This window comes from Stereum hirsutum (assembly GCF_000264905.1).
Source record: "Stereum hirsutum FP-91666 SS1 unplaced genomic scaffold STEHIscaffold_5, whole genome shotgun sequence".
NCBI lineage: Eukaryota > Fungi > Basidiomycota > Agaricomycetes > Russulales > Stereaceae > Stereum > Stereum hirsutum.
Window position 1 is genome coordinate 1,114,812 of NW_006763135.1, and position 18,883 is coordinate 1,133,694.

Consider the following 18,883-nt stretch of genomic DNA (forward strand, 5'->3'; position numbering starts at 1 on the left):
CACCTCTAGTCACAACGCGGCCGCCTCACACTTATTTATGGGTATATGTGTACTCAACAGCACCACCAACCAACCACCAACCACCATCAATCATCATCATCGTCATCATCATATCACTACACCAAACCAAACCAAACCAGAAATTATGCCGTCTTGGCTATATCTGATCCTCTTTCACATTCACAAACGGCTTCTCGTCTCATCACAATTCGCGCGTTACTTCATAGCATAGCCAGCCGTTCCTTCTATCTCTATCTCTCTCCCTCGACCCCCTCGACCCTTAAGCTTACAGCCTTACAAGATACACGATCGATGCCAGCCCAGATAACCTAACCTCTAACCCTTTAACGCCCACATACGCCCACACGCTCACCGCCACCCACCTTTTTTTTCTTCTGGCTTCTAGCTTCTCGGTTCTCGCATCTCGCAGTTCAAGCTTCAAGCACTCCCATCTCCGAGGAACCGCGCCTTGACCTTCCTCCCACCCAACCCCACCGCCCTGATAATCTGGTCATCTCCCGGAACGAGGTCGATAGCCTGGTCGCTCCATTTGACCGCCTCGCCCTCGACGTCGAGCACGATTCCCTTGATGGGCCTCTCAGTCGATAGACAGAGAGACTCGCCGTCCTGCTGGGGAGTGATGGTGAGGCCTAGGTCTGAGACGGGCGGGAAGGTGAGGTATTTGAAGGGTTCTGGCCTGTTTTTTTTTGTGCGGGACGATAAGAGATAATCAGACAATCAGACGGTCAACAAAGGGAAGAACGAAAAAGGAAGGCAGGTGAGGAGGAGAAAACACAGTGATCCGCGCAGCGTTTTCGATCGCGGCTACGTCTGGGAACGGGCGCGATGGCAATGGCGGTGGCAGATTCGGACACACTTAGACAACGTGCTTACCAGTTCGAGTATCTGCTCAGGACGACACCGCTCTGTGGATCCATCAACCTCGCGCTCACGATAATCGGCCTTGGAACCTCGCTCTCCTTCGTCCTCACACCCTGGCCGGGCACATCACCCTTCCAGACCTCCGTACACGCGTTGGGCTCGAGCGTGATCTCCATCTCCCACCCATCGCGCCACGCTGTCTCATCCAGGTCGAACGACGTGACTTGGAGGGTGACTTGTTTGGCGGCGAGTGTGCTGTTGGTCGCCCAGATTTCGAGGACGGAGCGGATGGTGAAGAACGCTGCGGTGTGATTCGGAGTGTCGGCGTAGGTTTTGTGGTCTTTGCGCGTCATGCCGACGGTGTAGGGGAGGAGCTCGCGCGCGATGGAGAAGTAGGCTGGTTTGGGGCGGAGGAAGTAGTCTACGATGGCCCAGGAGGTGACTGGCCAACAGTCGTTGATCTATGTACGAATGCGCGGAGTTCAGCCGGTGATGAACGGATTACGGACTGTATAGGGCATATGCATGAGTGCTTACCTGCCAGACGAGCGCACCAGCTGTGTATTCCCTTCCTCTTCCCTTCCAGTTTCGTCTCCATAATCTGTATGCTGCTGCCAGCGTCTCGGCCTGCATTATCTGCGTGTAGTAGACATAACTTAACGAATCGAATTATCAGACCGATCAATCACGTCGCACGACAACGATAATAAGAATAAGACCGTGAACGGACCTCTCCATGTCAAAAGCATGCTTGAAATTCTCCACGAGGTATAATTCCAAACGGCGTTCAAAGCCAGATGCCTTGTTGTGGTTCACGGTCACTCTGTCATTGCGAAGATCAGGGACGGGAAATAAGGGGGGATACCCAGTGAATCGGGCACGTACCGCGACTGCGGGAACCGTTGGGACTTGTCGTCGCCAACCCAATAATCGACCGTCCGGATGTCAGGATACGCTTCCCTGCGGCAGACAATGGCGGTGCCGGAAGATGCATCAATACATATGTTCGTAGGGGTTCGGGACGTCTCCGAGAACAGAATAGAACAAACGCACATCCCGAATTCGGAAACGAATCGTCCCGCGAGGATATCCCAGTTATGCCATGGTTCCTGCGACCCATGCCAGACGTTCCACTGGTGCAGATCCCCGTATCTCTGGTCCGTCGTCGGCTTGCCACTCCCACTGTACGGCGAGCTGCGATGGTAATGGATGTCGGAATGTTTCTCCACGATGGACGGCAGGACCCGTTCATAGATATGCCGCGCTGGGAAGTTCGTCTTGCGGAAATCAGATTTCTCGTCGGAGTAATCCAGCTCGAGGTGAGAGGATTCGGCGAGCTGATAGTCTACATGAAGTTTCAGTGGAGCGCGACGTCAAGCCACGGTGTGTATGAGAGATAAGGCGCGAAAATGAAGCGGAAGTGAAAGACTGCTTGCCTTCATTGTTACCCGCTAAGGAACGATTGAAGCACCGGACGGTGAGTGAGTGGCCCCGAGGGCATTGACGAAGGCAGAGGCGCTACGTACCGAAGATAACGACTGACGGGTGATGTCTCAGTCTCTTGACGTTCTGTTCCGCCTCGACAGTGATGTTCTCAAGGAAAGAATTGTACGCCGGATACTAAGCCGCGATCTGTCAGTATGGCTGTGTAGCGTCAAGTAACTGCGAAAACACACTTGGCCACAGCCAAAGGCGAAGTCCTGCCAGACAAGGATCCCAAGCTCTAGGTAACGAAGTCAACGAAATGTCTGGCTAATAATAACGTGGAACACTCACCGTCACAGATCTCATAGAAAGCGTCGGCCTCGTAGATCCCACCACCCCACACACGGATCATATTTTGATTCCCGTCCACGAGCAGTTGGAGCCAAGCGCGGTATCGCTCAGGCGTCATGCTGCAGTGCGGGAGCGTTAGCATCTAAAACAGGATGCGGTAGACAAAGTCCTCGCGCACGTCGTCAGGAAACTATCTGCCGGTATCCAATTCGAACCTGCAGCGAAGTAGTCTGAATATCTCTGGCACTGTGGGTGACTAGCAACGAACGCGTACCTCCACAGAATATTCTGATATTATTGATCTCGAAGAGGAATGTAAGGCCTTCCTGGTCGGCAAGTGGCTCTTGCACCACCAACGCACGACGGAAGCCGATCTTCTGTGTCTGGGCTGCCGTCACTTGCCCGTGCTAGGATCCGCAGCCGAACGTGAGCACCGTCTATGAAGAACCTCGATTTGTGGATAGAGGACATACCGCGTCCTTGATCTGCACTCTGACTGAGTAAAGCGGTTGCTTGCCATACCCCACGGGATACCAAAGCTCCACTTCCTCCTTCTCCAGATGGAAGTGCTCTTTGATGTCTCCGTTACCTAGATCCACATCGTCCTTTTTCACTACAACCTTTCCAGACTCGTCTAGTAGTACGATGTCCGCCGCCCCAGAGAATGGGGTATCGAGCGAAATGCTGACATCGAGATCGACAGCCAAGTCGGAGTTGACATTTGAAGATATACGGATGTCCTTGATTCGTGTTGCATAAGAGTGCAGGTGGACAGGGCGCCATGGACCAGCGGTCATCAGGATGGGACCTGGTGAATATTATAGTCAGCGAGAGCAACGAATAAGGTGACTGCGCGCATACCCCAGTCCCAACCATAGCTAGAAACACAGTGGGTTTCTTTAGCAATGTGTGATGATAGTCAGGGGGCATCGATGTTCTTACTTATACTGAGCCTTCCGAACCTAGTATCCATTCCTTGGATTTAGCAAACATTTTCTCGGACGCGTCCTGAGACTCACGTGCAAACGGCTCGAGTCACCATTCCATAACTCGAGCTTTCCATGTTCCTCCTCCAACGCACGTCCCTACAGTCGACGAGTCCTGCTCAGAACTGCCAAGAGTGTAAACTGATAGAAGTAGGGACGTTACCTTCAAGAAGGCGCTGTCAAACGTCAGCAGGAGTTCGTTCGCCCCGACTTTGAGATGTTCCTTCACAGCAGCCCGGTACTGGACGAATTGATTCTCTGTGCTATGGAAGTCATCACCCCACACCCAATCTTAGTATGAACATGACGCTCTGAAAAGGATATCACTCACTCGAGGATCTTCTTCCCATTCTGTCCATAATAAAAGCGCGTGAGACTCCTTCTCCGTGGAAAGAGAAAACGAGGATGCGATAGTTGACAGTAGGGGAAGCGTAAAAGTGCTATAGGCCTACCAAGACGACGGTAGCAAAAGTGTCGAGGCCATCAAAGACGAGATCGACGTTCGGCAGAGCGAGCTCTTGCTCAGAGACGGAGAAGGAGCACTTGAAGGCCCATTCGACCTCTCCGATCCCTGTCATCGGCATAACCCATTTAACGCGGGTCGATCAGCCATCTTACCTCACTAGGACGGCCAACAGGCCAACAACGATAAATCCACTCACATTGCAGGTCCCACTCATGTAGCCCGACGAACTACATCACGGTTTTGTCAACAATCTACGCCAAGACAATAAGTGCGCTAACTCACCGGGTCAGGGATCCTCTTCAGCTTCAACAACTCCACATGAACCGTCGTCGGGAACTCAGAGACAGCCAACCATTCGCCGTTCTTAGTACCCTCCCCACCTCCCACCTGTGTGAACGACCAGCCGTCGTTCAGAGTACGGACTGAGCTAGTCATCCTTGACAGAGACTAGATTCGGTCTGGCTTATGGTAGAAGATAACCTGGGCGCAACCGCGTTATCGAAGAGACTGTAGGATATGACGTCTTTCTACAGGAAGACTTCAAGTCGCGCCAATGAAAGTTGTACGAGAGGGCGTGAGCGAGCAAGAGGATCGGAATCGAACGTTATATGGTACACCCTTTTATATGCCATTCGTGTCGAAGATTAGACAGGAGGTACTTTTAGATTGTCAGGTGTGCAGAGCACGTCCTCGAGGAATCTTCCGACCTTGCTCCGGGTTGCAAAAACCGGTTGAGATGCGCCACACGGAAGCGGCCCGCTGAGATAACCCCTGTGGCACCCTCATCCGAACCAACTTCAGTGACACTGACAGGAACACGATACAACACATAGGTGATATGTCGAAATTGGGAGCATTCGAGTCACGGCATTGTGCAGAACATTGGTATAACAATTGGGGGCATGCGTAAGTACTTCGGCGAGCGAAGTAGGTAATGGATCATGGAAATTCTAGACGGCTACAAACGGACAATATATGGTACATACGACGGCATTCAGATTGGGCAGGGATACAGTAACACGGGAAGTATTTATATTGAGTGATTGTGGTAGATGACGAGGAGATGGAATGGCGAGGTTGGTTAGCATAGATGGAAGACGACGGAAACATTGTACAGATGCAGAAATGGAGACGAGAAAGAAAGGCACGAGTTCACAGCAGCAGCCACACTGGCACAACACCTGAATCAACAGAAGTACATGACCTTGCCCGTGTTTGCATGCAACGGCTTGAATGCCGCACGGTATTGCTGGACCATCGAGTTCTGCTGGTCGATGTCCCCCAGCGAGTCGGACCCACCGGAGAAGTCCAAACCCTGCTGAGGATCGTAGTGGTGCTTCGCGCGAGAGCAAACGATGTCGGCGTCTAGCGTTGGAGGAATACCGTGGTGAATGAGCAATGTCAAAAATAAGAAGAAATCAGATTCTGGGAATGCTCACAGTAGACGGGTGCCGGAATAGACACGGAACGGGTCGCCCTCGCATAGACATGGCAGAGGGCAAAACTCAGGGACTGAATACCGTCGGCACTGTTGAATTAAAAAGCTCGCATGAGAAACTTTCTAGGTAATCTGACAGAGAGGGTTACAGACGTGAAATTGTTCTCATCATGAAGGACGTTGTAGTGCGATGGCCTGCTCGTACCCAACAGACCGCCGTGCGACTGAATGAAGCAAATACAGGTAATCGTCAGCAACGTACCTGGAAAGGAGAGGAGAAAAGCTAATATGCTTACCTGAAGGTAGAAATCGAACTCGACAGGGTTGGTGACCGCCTGGTCCACTACAAGCCCAGCAGGGCAGTTCCCACTCTTGTCGCCATCAGCCGGGTTCTTCGGGAAGAACCTGACATGGTGGCGCTTGCCGACGACGACAATCGTGATCTTGGGGTTGATCTTGAGCTCCGCGCAAGCAGCTAAAATATATTACGATGTAAGTGTGGCCCGAGGAAGGCCCGCAGTCCTAAAACAAAACTACACACCTTTGATGAGGGGGAGCTCTGTGGAAAAATTGGGGGGGAGTCAGTAATGGGTCAAGGAAGACACGTCGTCGTCGACTTACCGCGGTCGAGGACATGTTTGAACTGTCCCTCTGAGACTCCGTCTAGAAAATATAGGTAAGTACAAATAAGGTACGCAATGCTTCATCATTTTCTTACCGCGGTAGAGAATAATTCGCTTCGGAGCAGGGTTGGCTTTCTTCTCAACGACCTTGCGGTACGCCATGTACTTTTCCAAAATTTCCTGATGGTAGAAAGAATGACACGTCATGGATGTAGTCAGATTCGAAATTTCGAACCCTAACAATGTGGGACTGGAACATACCTTTACCATCCTCTGCATGGACAGGACGATCTCCTCACGCGAAGCCTGAACGTCGATGGTCGCCACGTACTTGGCTGTGTCACTGTCGATGTTTCCGACCACTGCGGTGAACGACGGTCGACCGTCCGAGCCAGGAGCGGGGTGCATAGCATCGACACCTGCGCCATACAGTCTCAGCGTTGTACTTTGTAGTGAACAAAATAAGATATATACGCACCCATCACGATGGTGGGCATCTGTGGAATCGATGATGAAACGAGGTATATAAGATAGAATCAAACACGGACAAACAGGTGGACGTACGTTAGGGTCGGAAAGGTCGACAACCGACCGAGGGTCAGGAATGGTGTTGATGCCCCCGAGCTTGGCATTCAACCTGAAAAGCCAAAGACAGTCAATTCGCCTATGTGAGTTTTGCCCTTCGATTCGAACTTACTTGAGGATCACGTTGCTGTAGTACTGATGCTATTGATCGTATGATCGTGAGTACATGTTGAGGATCTTGAGAGGATGAGGCACGTACATTTGCCCGGAAGCACTTCGCACTCTTCATACACTGCGTGGCTACGCCAGCCGAGATATCTCCAAAGCTGCACCACGAGCGGGTTAAAGACGAACTGTTTTATATAAGAAAGGGACGCACTGTTTGACGGCAGTGTATATGTCGTTGCCTACCTCGGGCAATACGACAATTATGAGCTGAGAGATGGTCAGGACTGAATACGACCTCATAGGCTGAAGGGAAACTCTACCTGAGGATGCTGCTTAGTCTTCTGGAAACAGGCCGCCCCCGAGGCTTTGAGAGCCTAACAAAACGGCCTCAGCATACTGGAATGATGACGAGAAAAAGGAACACAAATACCTGAACCTGTTCCGTAACCTGAAGAGCAGGACAATACCTGATATCAACGGGCCGCTTGGCCATGAACACCCCCAAAGCATTGCACGCGGAGGTGAAGCCAGCAATCATGTCCTCTACGGCCTGCATATTGAATCTTTGCTCCCTCTCGTAGATGACTACCACCCAACGATCGACTACAACCCCAGGCTTGTACACCTTCTTGTCTATCCTGTTTAATTTTTTTTTTATCAGCCTACGAAGAAAACGCCACAATGGAACGCGAACACCCACATGTTCCAACCACCGTTATTTGGTGTCTAGGGAAAGAATGATATCAGTAACGATTCGAGTCCAGAACACGGTAGAGACTCACGATCAAGGGTTGCTTGCTCTTTTCACCATACTTGAGCCTTGGAGGCTGAAGAACGCGAGCCTTGATGGACTCGATCTGCGGGGTCACCGTCATACCGAACTGGCGAACGTATTCGGATTGGCCGTAGGCAAGGACCTGGAAAGCACATTGTAAGCACTACTGGCTAACACGAGCGGAATATAGACAAAGGCTCACCCCAAGCCCGTTGCTGATGCTCTGCAAGCGTTGCTGAGGACGTTGGGTTGCGAACTCCAAGACACTCTTTGTCTTGGAGGCAGGAATTTGTTTCTTGATGATCTGACCGGGAGGGACATCACACAACTCCAGCGGGATGAGCGCGCCAGAGCTCAACTGAAGCAAGAAATAAGTCCTGGCGAAACTAATAGAGACGGGAAAAGGAGCTTAGGAAGAGCGTACCTCAGCGCATACGACATCGGGGTACTGAAGAGGCCGATTGAGGAGTTTCTTAAAGTACGCAGCAACCGTCATTTCTCCATCACTGCTCATGAACTTCATATCATTTGCACCATCGCGCGAGAGTTTGCGGACCATTCGAGACGGGCCTCCGGGTTTGCCGTACTTGGTGGTGATCTTTATGCCTGTGACGAACCGCTGGAGCTGCAACCGATTGCGATCAGTAAATTGTTGGTTGTGTCTCGGGGAAAGGTCGTTCGGTCGTCCGTCCTGTTTGTAGGACTCGACGCAAAGGGCTAGAAATGACCCGGCTGCATAGAAAGCGCCCGTACTGACCATAATATTCAGTACCGTTGGTCACACAAATATAAAGGTTTTTTTTTACCTTATATCGACGTTGATGAGCATCCTGCCGATCGACGGGCGAACCGACTGGAAGTACCCTCTCCAAAGCTGTGAAATGCGATTAGATTCGACGCTAACATCGACGAGAGTATCGCAGAGAGACGTACAATGATACCACCACCAATGTCTCGCGTCTCGTCCGGAGTGTAGAAGGACCGGATATTGAACGGATACGTGAGGTTCGGCTGGCGCGTCACCAATATTGAGGATGGATCATGCTTATGAAGATGTAGAGTATAGAGCGTACCTCCATGCGCACCGCGACGTTCAAGGCCTAGAGCGTTCACGGGAGAGACATAAGGACAAAGGAAGCAAATATGTAGAATGTCAGAACAAAGGAAGTGATGATGTAGAATGTTAGGACAGACCGTGATAGCAGTGAGAACATCGTTGTCGTGCGTTTGCTGACCACGAAGGAAGCGCGACAACGTCCTAGGAATATGATAAGCAATAGGCAAACGACTCTTGTGACCGTCTCAAGACACTCACTCTGGGTTGATCTCGGCGACATGGGTGAGCCTGATCTACAAAAGACATGAGTGACGAACAAACAACCGAGCTACGAGGCATAACCTACCTTGTAAACAGTTGGGCCCTTGCCTCCCGTGGACGGGGGTGGCTGAGCAGTCCGAGTGGCGAGACACACTGCGAACTGGAGCCACAATATTGAGGATACGGAAGAAAGGAAGGGGAACCGATTGAACTAACCTCCCCAGTGGCCCCAAACGAGAATCTGCTAGTCGAGAACATGTTCTTGCGGCCATCGTAGACACCGTGGGGAGTGAATACGTTCGGGGCGATGACGGTCTGCAAAGTTTTGATGATCTCGAAATTGAGAGCGGCGGGTAGAACCTTCTCGGAAGGGGAGATGACTGCGACAACGTTCAATCTCAACCCCAGAAAGAAAGAGAATGGAGAGAACACTGACCGACTATTCGCAGCGAAGCGAGATGAAAACGACTCGAGTCAGAAAGGGATGAAAGGGATGACACCAAATAGTGAAAGGGACAAACCGTCGTAATGGTGAATCGTAGCTTCCGGAATCGAACACGCAAAATGATTCGTGTTGACCTCGATCACCTTGCCCTGTACACCAAAGCCAGGCCTCTTGACTCCAATAGCTTCGACGTGCGACGCGATCTGTGAGGTCCCATTTGTGGGAGGTCCACCTCGCAGGGGCGCGCCACCCCGCACGGGCCCTCCAACCCCTCGTCCTCGTCCTCGACCGCGGAGACTGAGAGGGGATGCCATGAATATGATGTTGAATAAGGGAGGAGAAAGGTGTGTGAGAGTGGAATAGGCTGGAGAGAAGAGCGGACGGGAGAAAAGTAATGGGAGAGCACGAAGAGAGGACGCGCGAACTTTATACTTCCGTCGCGAGACGCGTCGAAGGTCCAAACGCCATGCACGTGGCCCTGTTCCGTGCTTCGATTGACGCGTCGTTGTCTGCTTTGAGCCACTTTCGCTTTGTTCCCATTTTGACGGGCGACGGCTGTTCGGCCACCTTCAAGCTCCGCGGCCCGGCCTTCACACCTTTCTTCTATCTGCTTCATCACAAAGCGTCCTACTCTTCCTCGAATATCGCGCCCAGTCCGAGTCGTCCAGCAGAAAGTCCGTCACAGCATCCGAGTCACTTGTAGGTCCAGAATTCTCAGGTGCTTCTCGTGCGCCTGAGAGCTCCGCTCGGTGTGAATTTAAATGCCGTTATAGCGAGGCGATCTGACCGCTGATAACCACCGACGCATCAACAGCTGATAGATTTCAGCAAAGTGTTCGAAGCGGTTGCAGGACGTACGCACCCTTAGATCTCGAGTCTTCTCGAGTTCCTTTTTACGAATATGGAATTCACGACCAGCCTTCTCTTCATCCTTCTTTGGCAGTGCCACCAGGTTGAAAGGTCCCCCAGGAGATGTGACGTGTCCATCACGACGAGACGCTTTGTTTCAACAGGGGCTGCTTTTGTTATACTGATATAGCTCGGATTCGCGATGTGATGGCCCTCGGGTTAATTTCCATTAGCGAAACAATGGACTTGGAAAGACAAATGAAGGTGAATGAAGATGGCAAGCCTGAGGCCGCAGATCTGCGGTAGTACCTCCCGATAACAGATTGCAGATATGTCTATTTTTGACTGTCTCTGTACTGTACGTGCCACTGCGTTTGCATGACCGTTTAAAGCGACGAGCGGCGGCTGAATCGAAACAGAACAAGCAGCAGCAAAAAAAGAACGCAAATAATTCAAACAAGATAATAAGGAGTAGGGGTTACATACACTGGGCTGGCTGGCATCATATACGCACAACAACATTTTTGTTCAACTTCAAGCTTCAACACGTACAACGGCCTTCGACTTTCGCTTTCGAATTTGGATTCCTTTCCGCACTTCTGTCTTCGCACCCGTCCCGTCGCTTTCGTCTTTTGGTTCGTGTTCTGATCCCTCTCCTCTCCTCTCCTTAACTTCACCCTTACCTCCAACCCCTAAATCCCCGCCGCGAGCCTAATCCTCACCGCATTCGCATGCGCTCCCAGTCCCTCACAATCCGCCAGCGTAGCGACGACCGGTCCGAGGTTCTTCAACCCCTGCGCGGTCAACTCCTGCGACGTGATATGTTTCTGGAACGAGAGCGTGTTGACGCCGCTGAATTGACGTGCGTATCCGTTCGTGGGCAGGGTATGATTCGTTCCCGAGGCGTAGTCTCCACAACTACAAGTGTTTGCACGAATGAGCACAAAAAAAACAGATAGAAACGAAACGAAAAGAAAAAAAAGAAAAAGAAAAAGCAAAAACGCACCTCTCAGGCGAATACGGCCCCACAAACACACTCCCCGCATTCTCCACCATGCGCACCCTCTCCCCCGCCCCCTCCAAATGTAAAATCAAATGCTCCGGCGCATACTCATTGCTGAACTTCATCGCCTCCTCCACGCTCTCCGTCCTTACGATGATCGACTTCGCGACGGACTGCCGCATGATGTCGAGCCTAGGCAGCGCGCGCGCCTGTGCGTCTACTTCGTGCTCGATTGCATCTAGGGTTGAAGGAGGGAGAGAGACGGAGACGAGGACGACTTGGGAGTCGATGCCGTGTTCGGCTTGTGAGAGGAGGTCGGCGGCGACGAATGCGGGGTTGCAGGTGTGATCCGCGATGACCTACACGTATGCAAATCAATAAAAAGGGTCAACATAGATGGACCCAAGACCGGTGCGAGAGAGAGACTGACGAGGACTTCAGACGGTCCAGCGGGCATATCGATCGACACCAACGCCGCCGTATCATTCTGCACCAACATCTTCGCCGCAGTCACCCACTGATTCCCCGGCCCAAAAATCTTATCCACCTTCGGCACCGTCTCCGTCCCATACGCCATCGCCGCCACCGCCTGTCCGCCGCCCGCCTTCAACACCGCCGACGCCCCGACCAAATGCGCGACATACATCACCTCTGGAGAGATACTCCCGTCGGGCCTCGGCGGCGTCGCGAGCACGATCTCCTTACATCCAGCCACTTGGGCTGGGATACCCAGCATGAGCGCCGTGGAGGGTAAGATCGCTGTCCCCCCAGGGACGTACAACCCCACCCTCGCGATCGGCCTCGCGAATCTCGAACACACAACACCCGGCATCGTCTCCACAACCAGCGCCGCGTCCTCCGCCTGGGCCGCATGGAACTTGTAAACATTAGCGTACGCGACGTCGATCGCCTGCCTCACAGAATCCTCGAGCACCATGCTTTCGGGCGGGTAAGGGGGGAAGAGGACGGTCGATTCGAGTTGCGCTTTGTCGAATTTGGCGGTCAGCGAGAGGAGGGCGGCGTCGCCACCGGTACGGACGCTGTCGACGATGGGCTTCACTTTGGCGATCATTTCGTCGAAGGCGAGAACGGGGCGGAGGAGGAGTTGAACGCGTTCGGAGGGGGTGACGGTGGACAAGTCGTAGGAACGCATGCGTATCGGGGCGTCGGGATCCTGAGGCGGGGTAGCAGTAGCTGCAGGAGGTGCGGGGAGTGGTTTATCTGCGTTAGAAGTAGAAGTAGACGTAGACGCAGCAGCAGCAGAGAACTGAGGCTTCGCGTTCCCCGGTCTACGCGTGACTTTCCTCGCCTTCGCCTCCAACGAGCTCTCGATATCCGCGATGCCTACCCCCGCCGCGACACACTTCGTCAGCGCGAAATAAATGAGATCCGCCGCCTCGAACGCGACGTCCTTCTTCGTCTCCGCTCTACAAAGCTCGTCCGCCTCCTCCATGATCTTCGACCTCAACAACCCCTCGTCCTCGAACAACCTCCTCGTATACGATCCCTCGGGCGCCTCCGCCCTCCTCGACCGCAACGTCTCCTCGAGCGCCGCCAGCCCGCCTATCTCCCCAAAACAGGACGTCCTTTCCAAATGACAGAATCCAGCTCCATGCTGCACGACGCTGAACTCTAGACAATCCTCATCGCAATCAAGCCGAATCCGCACGACGTCCTGCGTAGCCCCAGACGTCTCGCCCTTCCGCCATAGACCGTGTTTGCGCGACTGGTAGACTCCCCGACCGGTGATGATGCTCTCCTTGACAGATTCGGTTGAGGAATAGACGAGGCCGAGAGAACGGCCACTTTGGAGGTGCGAGGAGACGACGGTGGGGAAGAGGCCGTCTGGGCGGTCTGAAGTGACGGGTGCGAGGAACGCATCGGCAACATTCAAGTGTGTGGCGTCCGACGGCCCAATCGTGAGTTGGCTTGACGGAATGACGAGCGTCGCGCCCACTCCTTTAAGTCCCCTGATCGTCGACGGCGAAGGCAAGCCAGCAGAGATAGAGAGGACATGGATGGCCTTACCGGTGAAGAAGCGGGAGATGGATGATATCAGGTCGAGTTCGAGCGAGGGCGATTTGAGGAGCACGCCCGAGACGCCGTTCCGTACTTTTTCAGAGACGGCGCTAGCGGAGGCGACGTCGAGGAGGAGCAGGATGCGAGAGGCGGGGAGGAGGCCTATGAGTTCGCTCGCCCATGAGAGTGGGACGATCACTTTTTGGGCGCCGTGGTCGAGCCAGGCGATGAGCTGCTCGAGGTCAACAGACGTATCGTGGTCGAGGAGGATGTACCGGTTCGTGTACTCCGTGTGGGCATCGTCTGGTGTGTTGGGCAGACCAGGGATGGCGACGGGGCCTATGCGGGACAGCGCGGCGACGAGCTCGTCGTCGGCTTCGTTGTCGAGGAGAGGCAGAAAGACGGACATCTTGCCAGGATTACAGGAATTGTGGCAAACGAGCTCCGGCCTGAAAAGTGCTTCTGCTTTCGGAGTCGAGTCAAGAAAATTAATTTGCAATTGTGGCACCTTCTTCCGTTCGGGCCACATTCCTCTCTTCCTTGGACCATTATTTGACAACAAAATATGTAGTGCCATCGCTCACCGGGCGACAAGCCGTCCGTATATATATTCAAAGAAGAAGGGAAAAATCGTTCTCTCTATAGCACTAGCAATACGAAAGCCACGTTGCCCAAAGTATAGAATAAGTGAAAGAAAGTAACGGGGTCGGCGACGGGTAGACGGGTAGAGGCAGGCTTAGTTCGTCCGGTACAGAGCGCGCTTGGCGACCTTGACGATCAGTGGGGTGTCGGGGAAGGCGAGTGCCTCGAGGTTGGCGGCGTACTGGTTTGGTTACGATGTCGCGTCAGGATTTCATTCGTTGCAGTACGAGAGTAAAGGGAAGAAAGAACGTACGGGTGTGGGGATATCGGCACCGGTGACACGCTCGACTGGGGCATCCAGGTAGTCGAAAGCCTCGCTCTCAACGATCTGAGCGCAAATCTCAGAACCGACACCGAAAGCGGGGAATCCACCCTCGACGGTGACGAGACTAGACAACACTACATGAGCAATCGCCTACCTAAATAATCACAAAAAGAGGCTCACCGGTTGGTCTTCTTAACGGAAGCCTTGATGGTGTCGATGTCAAGTGGGCGGATAGAACGGAGGTTGATGACCTCGGCCTTGATGCCCTCCTTAGCGAGAATGTCGGCAGCCTCGAGACAGTGCGTGACCATCTTGCTGTGCGCGACGAGGGTGACGTCGGAACCTTCACGCTCGACTTTGGCTTTGCCGATGGGGAGGAGGAACTCGTCGGACATGGCCTCGGCAGACATGGGGAACGAAACACCGTAGAGCATCTCGTTCTCCAGGAACACGACGGGATTAGGATCACGAATGGCGGTCTGTCCGATGTAACGCGCCGTCAGTACGGACGAGGAAGAGTAGTGAGGACGCCACATACCTTGAGCAGACCTTTACAATCCTCCGCACTCCACGGGCTGACGACTTTCAAACCGGGAATCTGACCATACCACGACGCGTAGTCCTGCGAGTGCTGAGCGCCGACACCAGCGGCGGCACCGTTCGGACCACGGAAGACGACAGGGCAGGGGACGTTCCCGCCGGACATGTAGTATGTCTTTCCGGCCGAGTTCACGATCTGGTCAATGGCCTGCATGGCGAAGTTGAACGTCATGAACTCGCATCTGGTTGCACGAGGGGGTTACGAATAGAGAGAGATGATGAGAACGACGTGAAGACGGGTTGGTGAGATGGGGGGATGTGGCGTGCGTACATGGGACGGAGACCAGAGAGTGCGGCGCCAACTGCAATACCCGCGAAACCCATCTCGGTAATGGGCGTATCAACCACCCTCTTCTCACCGAACTTGTCGAGCAGGCCTTTCGTGACCTTACGAGCCAAAGTCCGATGAGTATTGTCCTGGCATGGCACAAGCCAGAGGACATACCTTGTACGCGCCGTTGTAGCGGGCAACCTCTTCACCGAGAATGAAAACCTTGTCGTCCCTGATCATCTCCTCCTCCATAGCAGTATTAAGAGCGTCTCGGACGGTCATCTGCAGACATTAGATTCGTAAGAATGTATGTATGTTTGTTTGTTGGATTTATTACTGACGGTATGCTGCTCTGCCTCTGAGGCGTACGACCGGGCAGCGAAACGGCGTGCAGCGGCGGACGGACCTGGCCTTGCATGTGAGAGCGCAGGAGCGAGACGAGAGAAAGCCCGTGCGGCCATTTTGCGAAAGTATGAGATGAGTGGGGGGGAGGAGGAGAGCTGGTCGACGTGGACGATACACCTAGCAAGGGCGCTGTCCTGATTTTTGGGGAGAACTCGCGGGTAGTTCCGACTCTGAACGCGTCCCGCGAAGGCCCGACGCGCTTTCTTCAGCGGCCGCAACGCCGTTGGCCAATCCGCGTTCAAGATGCCGCATCGTCCTCTCATCGCACTGACCGGCGCGTCAAGGTCGGTCGTTCATAATCAATCAGCGCCCTCGTTGGTTTTGATTAGCTGACGGATTTTGTCGTATGGTATCGTATCATTTCTATATTTCTATAGAGGGCTGGGTCTTGCCATCGCCAGAATATTGCTCGCTGATTTCAACGCGAACGTTCTCGCCGTCTCCCGCTCGCGCACTCCAGAGCTCGACGAACTCGCAAAGGCCTACCCCCAAGCTCTCACCATCGCCCAGTGCAGTGTGTCAGTCGCCATCCACCTAATCATATAATCCCCGCTCAAACTCTTCCTCTCCTCCTCCTCCTCCGCCACCAGCACCGACCAATCTGCTGTAACCCAAGCTCTCCTCCAGGCTGAACAGAAATACGATGCTCCTCTCGACGGCATCATCTTCAACGCCGGCACCCTCGATCCTCTCCGCCGCATCGACTCCCCCGAGAACACCGTAGACGCCTGGAAGTCCCACTTCGACATCAACCTCTTCTCCGTGTTCGCTACTCTGCAGGCCACCCTGCCCTCGCTGCGGAAAAGCGAGCGCGGGGGACGGGTCGTGTTTGTGAGCTCAGGCTCTGCTGTGGGCGCGACTCCGGCTTGGGCGGCTTATAATGGTTGGCCACTTACTGTTACATGGCGCTTGTTGTCTGTCGGTCATCAAGCTGATATCTCCGTCAGCTAGTAAAGCTGCGTTGAATAGTCTTTGCAGGACGTTTGCGCAAGAGGAACCGGGCATCGTCTCTGTCGCGTTGAGGCCAGGAAAGGTCGACACTGAGGTCTGTCTCTTATCCTTTCTGACTGCGCAACGATTCTCATATCGTCGTAGATGCAAAGTGCTCTACGAACCCAAGGAGCGGGCCACATGAGCAAGCAAGACTACGACATGTTCGTGCGCGAGCACGCCGAAGGTAAACTGAACAAACCCGAAGACCCAGGCTATGTCATCGCTTCGCTCGCGCTGAACGCTCCCAAAGCCATGTCAGGCTCGTTCGTCTCTTGGGACTCGGCGGAGTGTGCTGCGTTCAGGAGGAAGTAGGCGTGCCACGAATTGTAAGTGTATAGAAGAGTGTGCGGTTTGTACGGTTGTTGTATGAGAGTGCTGTAATACTACTACTTGACCTTGCGGCGAACTCGATCGATTCACGAAGATCCGCGTCCGTCCAGAAAAAGCCTTGCTATTTCGACATCATCTTCTCCGGTGATCTCCTTCGCTGCCGACCATGCCGGAAACTGATCCTCCACCACACGCTCTTCTCTCTTCAGTCCTCTCTCTTCTCTGTCTCTTCACCTTTCATCATCCATCTCATCCCATGTCTTCCACCCACACCCACCCCACACCCCCCGACCCCGGCCTCATCGACGTCCACCACCACTTCTTCCCCCCCAACTACACCCTCTTCAAACAAACCCTCTCCCACTCCCTCGGCTTCCGCACCCCACCCGAGAACTTCCCATGGTCCGCCTCGTCGTCTCTCCGCGCCATGGACACTCTCGGGATCGAGCTCGCTATACTTTCTACGCCGGCTGGGTATCCGCATCTGGAGGGCGAAGAGGGCAGGAAGAAGACAAGGGAGGCGAATGCACAGATGGGCGAGATATGTAAGTGTGAGGAGTGGAGGGGGAGGTTTCGGTTTTGGGGGTGTGTTGGGGATATGAGGGATACGCAAGGTTGGCTGTTCGGCCCTTTACGACTCTTTGAAAGTACGTTCTGAAGTGGCGTTTTATTTAGTGGCGCTGGAAATGATAAAATACTCGATGGACGAGCTGGGAGCGGTGGGAATCGCGGTCGCGTCGTGCTATGGGAATGGAAGCGACGCGAGTGAGTATTGAGTTATGTATCTACTCAAATCCTTCTTCGGACGCCCCTGTCCTTCTCTTCGCTGCCCTTGCCTGCCCTGAGAATTCAATGTCGATTCTATTCATTCTCCTTCGAGCGCTTCTTTTTCAACATCCTTCCATATCTGGGTATCTAGTCGCAGTCCTGTGCTGACTTCCTCTTTACGATTGTTCGCCTGAAGAGTACATCGGCGACGACATCTTCGATCCAATCTGGGAAGACCTCAACCGCCGAAGCGCGATCGTCTTCCTGCACGGCGCCCAAATCCCCTCCTCCACTCCCTGTCCAAACGAATTCCTCGGAGTCCCCGTCACAGAAGTCCCCAACGAAACAACAAAAGCCATCTCCCACCTCGTCACCTCCCTTAAAACGCTGCACTATCCCCAGCTCACCTTCCTCCTGTCCCATCTTGGCGGAACCCTCACCGCGCTCGCGCCGCGCGTTGCGGCGTTGGCGCGATATATGGGTTCGGAGATGAGTGAGGAGGCGATTTTGAGAGAGTTTGGGAGGTGCTGGTTGGATTGTGGGTTGAGTTGTGGGGAGGGGAGTTTGAGGGGGGTTGAGGCGATGACTGCGGGGGGAGGAGAGGGAGGAGGGTTGGGAAGGGTGGTGTACGGGAGCGATTATCCTGGTACGCGCGGTGTTGACTTTCATGGCAACGTTGACCATTCTAATTTTTTTCTATATAACAGCTGTGTCGATAAAAACGATCGAGTGGTTCAAAAAGAACCTGGTAGATTATTGTGGCGAGGACGAGCAGAAGCTCGACGGGGTCCGGCGGGGGAACGTCGTGAGGCTCTTCGAGTCCCATGGGATCGATATTCTCGCTTCTCGAGCATGACATTATGAACCGCCTGTACATAAGTACTCAGCTACACGTGTATGTATTCTAAGTTTTCAACAATCTTCCCTCTGGTGTCATTATTGCCCCTTTTCCTCTACATTTTCGTATTTGCACTCCTGATCCAACAAGCATAACGCACGCTGAAAGCGAGTGCTTATTCGCAAGCAGTCTTTTTTTTTTGGACTAGACTCCAGAAGGTCATCCTCATTGCGAGGCCCACTAAATAAAATAGTTACCACCCTGGCAGTGTTGGCGGGTTCAAAGACATCGCCAGGAGGCTTTTGTGATTGGGTTCAACGCTGAATAGTACTCATCAATTGCAGAGAAACGACCCGACCTTAATTTTGGTGGTTGAACATAGGGCGTACTTCCGACTTGAAGAGCTTGAAGTCTTGAACGCTTTGAACGTTGGGGTGCGGGTATGACGACGTCATGATCGTCGGAAACAGAGATCGACGTCCGCCACATCTCTCCGCC

The 18,883-nt window shown here is 53.4% G+C and overlaps 6 protein-coding genes across 6 annotated transcripts; 2 read left to right on the forward strand and 4 right to left on the reverse strand.

The window, feature by feature from the left end:
• Positions 1 to 30: 30 nt before the first annotated feature.
• On the reverse strand, positions 31 to 4,681 carry STEHIDRAFT_120283 (beta-mannosidase). The gene is made up of 21 exons (XM_007302701.1): positions 4,393 to 4,681; positions 4,307 to 4,337; positions 4,097 to 4,215; positions 3,976 to 3,995; positions 3,808 to 3,907; positions 3,678 to 3,743; positions 3,601 to 3,620; positions 3,520 to 3,536; positions 3,132 to 3,466; positions 2,933 to 3,065; positions 2,837 to 2,873; positions 2,659 to 2,777; positions 2,559 to 2,605; positions 2,409 to 2,502; positions 2,319 to 2,333; positions 1,936 to 2,227; positions 1,768 to 1,842; positions 1,613 to 1,705; positions 1,420 to 1,537; positions 895 to 1,343; positions 31 to 697 (listed from the first exon to the last, which is right to left on the reverse strand). Exons 1-21 carry the CDS (start codon positions 4,543 to 4,545, stop codon positions 439 to 441), a joined length of 2,592 nt encoding a protein of 863 aa, XP_007302763.1. The 5' UTR covers positions 4,546 to 4,681; the 3' UTR covers positions 31 to 438.
• Positions 4,682 to 5,296: 615 nt separating this feature from the next.
• Positions 5,297 to 9,716, reverse strand: STEHIDRAFT_155427 (argonaute-like protein; the record flags this gene model as incomplete). The annotated part of the gene is made up of 27 exons (XM_007302702.1): positions 5,297 to 5,475; positions 5,550 to 5,638; positions 5,702 to 5,772; positions 5,845 to 6,023; positions 6,090 to 6,107; positions 6,170 to 6,211; positions 6,267 to 6,351; positions 6,433 to 6,590; positions 6,650 to 6,668; positions 6,736 to 6,808; positions 6,869 to 6,897; positions 6,956 to 7,022; positions 7,076 to 7,131; positions 7,185 to 7,238; positions 7,295 to 7,502; positions 7,565 to 7,590; positions 7,647 to 7,781; positions 7,842 to 7,997; positions 8,064 to 8,391; positions 8,446 to 8,513; positions 8,573 to 8,650; positions 8,713 to 8,739; positions 8,834 to 8,897; positions 8,955 to 8,989; positions 9,043 to 9,117; positions 9,174 to 9,337; positions 9,479 to 9,716. 27 exons carry the CDS (start codon positions 9,714 to 9,716, stop codon positions 5,297 to 5,299), a joined length of 2,721 nt encoding a protein of 906 aa, XP_007302764.1.
• A 1,227-nt stretch (positions 9,717 to 10,943) lies between these two features.
• STEHIDRAFT_55379 (histidine biosynthesis trifunctional-protein) lies at positions 10,944 to 13,682 on the reverse strand (the record flags this gene model as incomplete). Its single annotated transcript, XM_007302327.1, has 3 exons — positions 10,944 to 11,169; positions 11,258 to 11,613; positions 11,685 to 13,682. The coding sequence occupies 3 exons, from the start codon at positions 13,680 to 13,682 to the stop codon at positions 10,944 to 10,946; spliced, it is 2,580 nt and encodes an 859-aa protein (XP_007302389.1).
• Positions 13,683 to 14,009: 327 nt separating this feature from the next.
• Positions 14,010 to 15,333, reverse strand: STEHIDRAFT_54086 (thiamine diphosphate-binding protein; the record flags this gene model as incomplete). The annotated part of the gene is made up of 6 exons (XM_007302239.1): positions 14,010 to 14,096; positions 14,169 to 14,304; positions 14,361 to 14,659; positions 14,719 to 14,962; positions 15,052 to 15,167; positions 15,226 to 15,333. The coding sequence occupies 6 exons, from the start codon at positions 15,331 to 15,333 to the stop codon at positions 14,010 to 14,012; spliced, it is 990 nt and encodes a 329-aa protein (XP_007302301.1).
• Positions 15,334 to 15,689: 356 nt separating this feature from the next.
• Positions 15,690 to 16,862, forward strand: STEHIDRAFT_94987 (NAD-P-binding protein). The gene is made up of 5 exons (XM_007302703.1): positions 15,690 to 15,740; positions 15,834 to 15,974; positions 16,047 to 16,339; positions 16,404 to 16,501; positions 16,552 to 16,862. Exons 1-5 carry the CDS (start codon positions 15,700 to 15,702, stop codon positions 16,759 to 16,761), a joined length of 783 nt encoding a protein of 260 aa, XP_007302765.1. The 5' UTR covers positions 15,690 to 15,699; the 3' UTR covers positions 16,762 to 16,862.
• A 173-nt stretch (positions 16,863 to 17,035) lies between these two features.
• STEHIDRAFT_94989 (amidohydrolase 2) lies at positions 17,036 to 18,464 on the forward strand (the record flags this gene model as incomplete). Its single annotated transcript, XM_007302704.1, has 4 exons — positions 17,036 to 17,393; positions 17,455 to 17,544; positions 17,744 to 18,193; positions 18,255 to 18,464. The coding sequence occupies 4 exons, from the start codon at positions 17,036 to 17,038 to the stop codon at positions 18,401 to 18,403; spliced, it is 1,047 nt and encodes a 348-aa protein (XP_007302766.1). The 3' UTR covers positions 18,404 to 18,464.
• Positions 18,465 to 18,883: the final 419 nt, after the last annotated feature.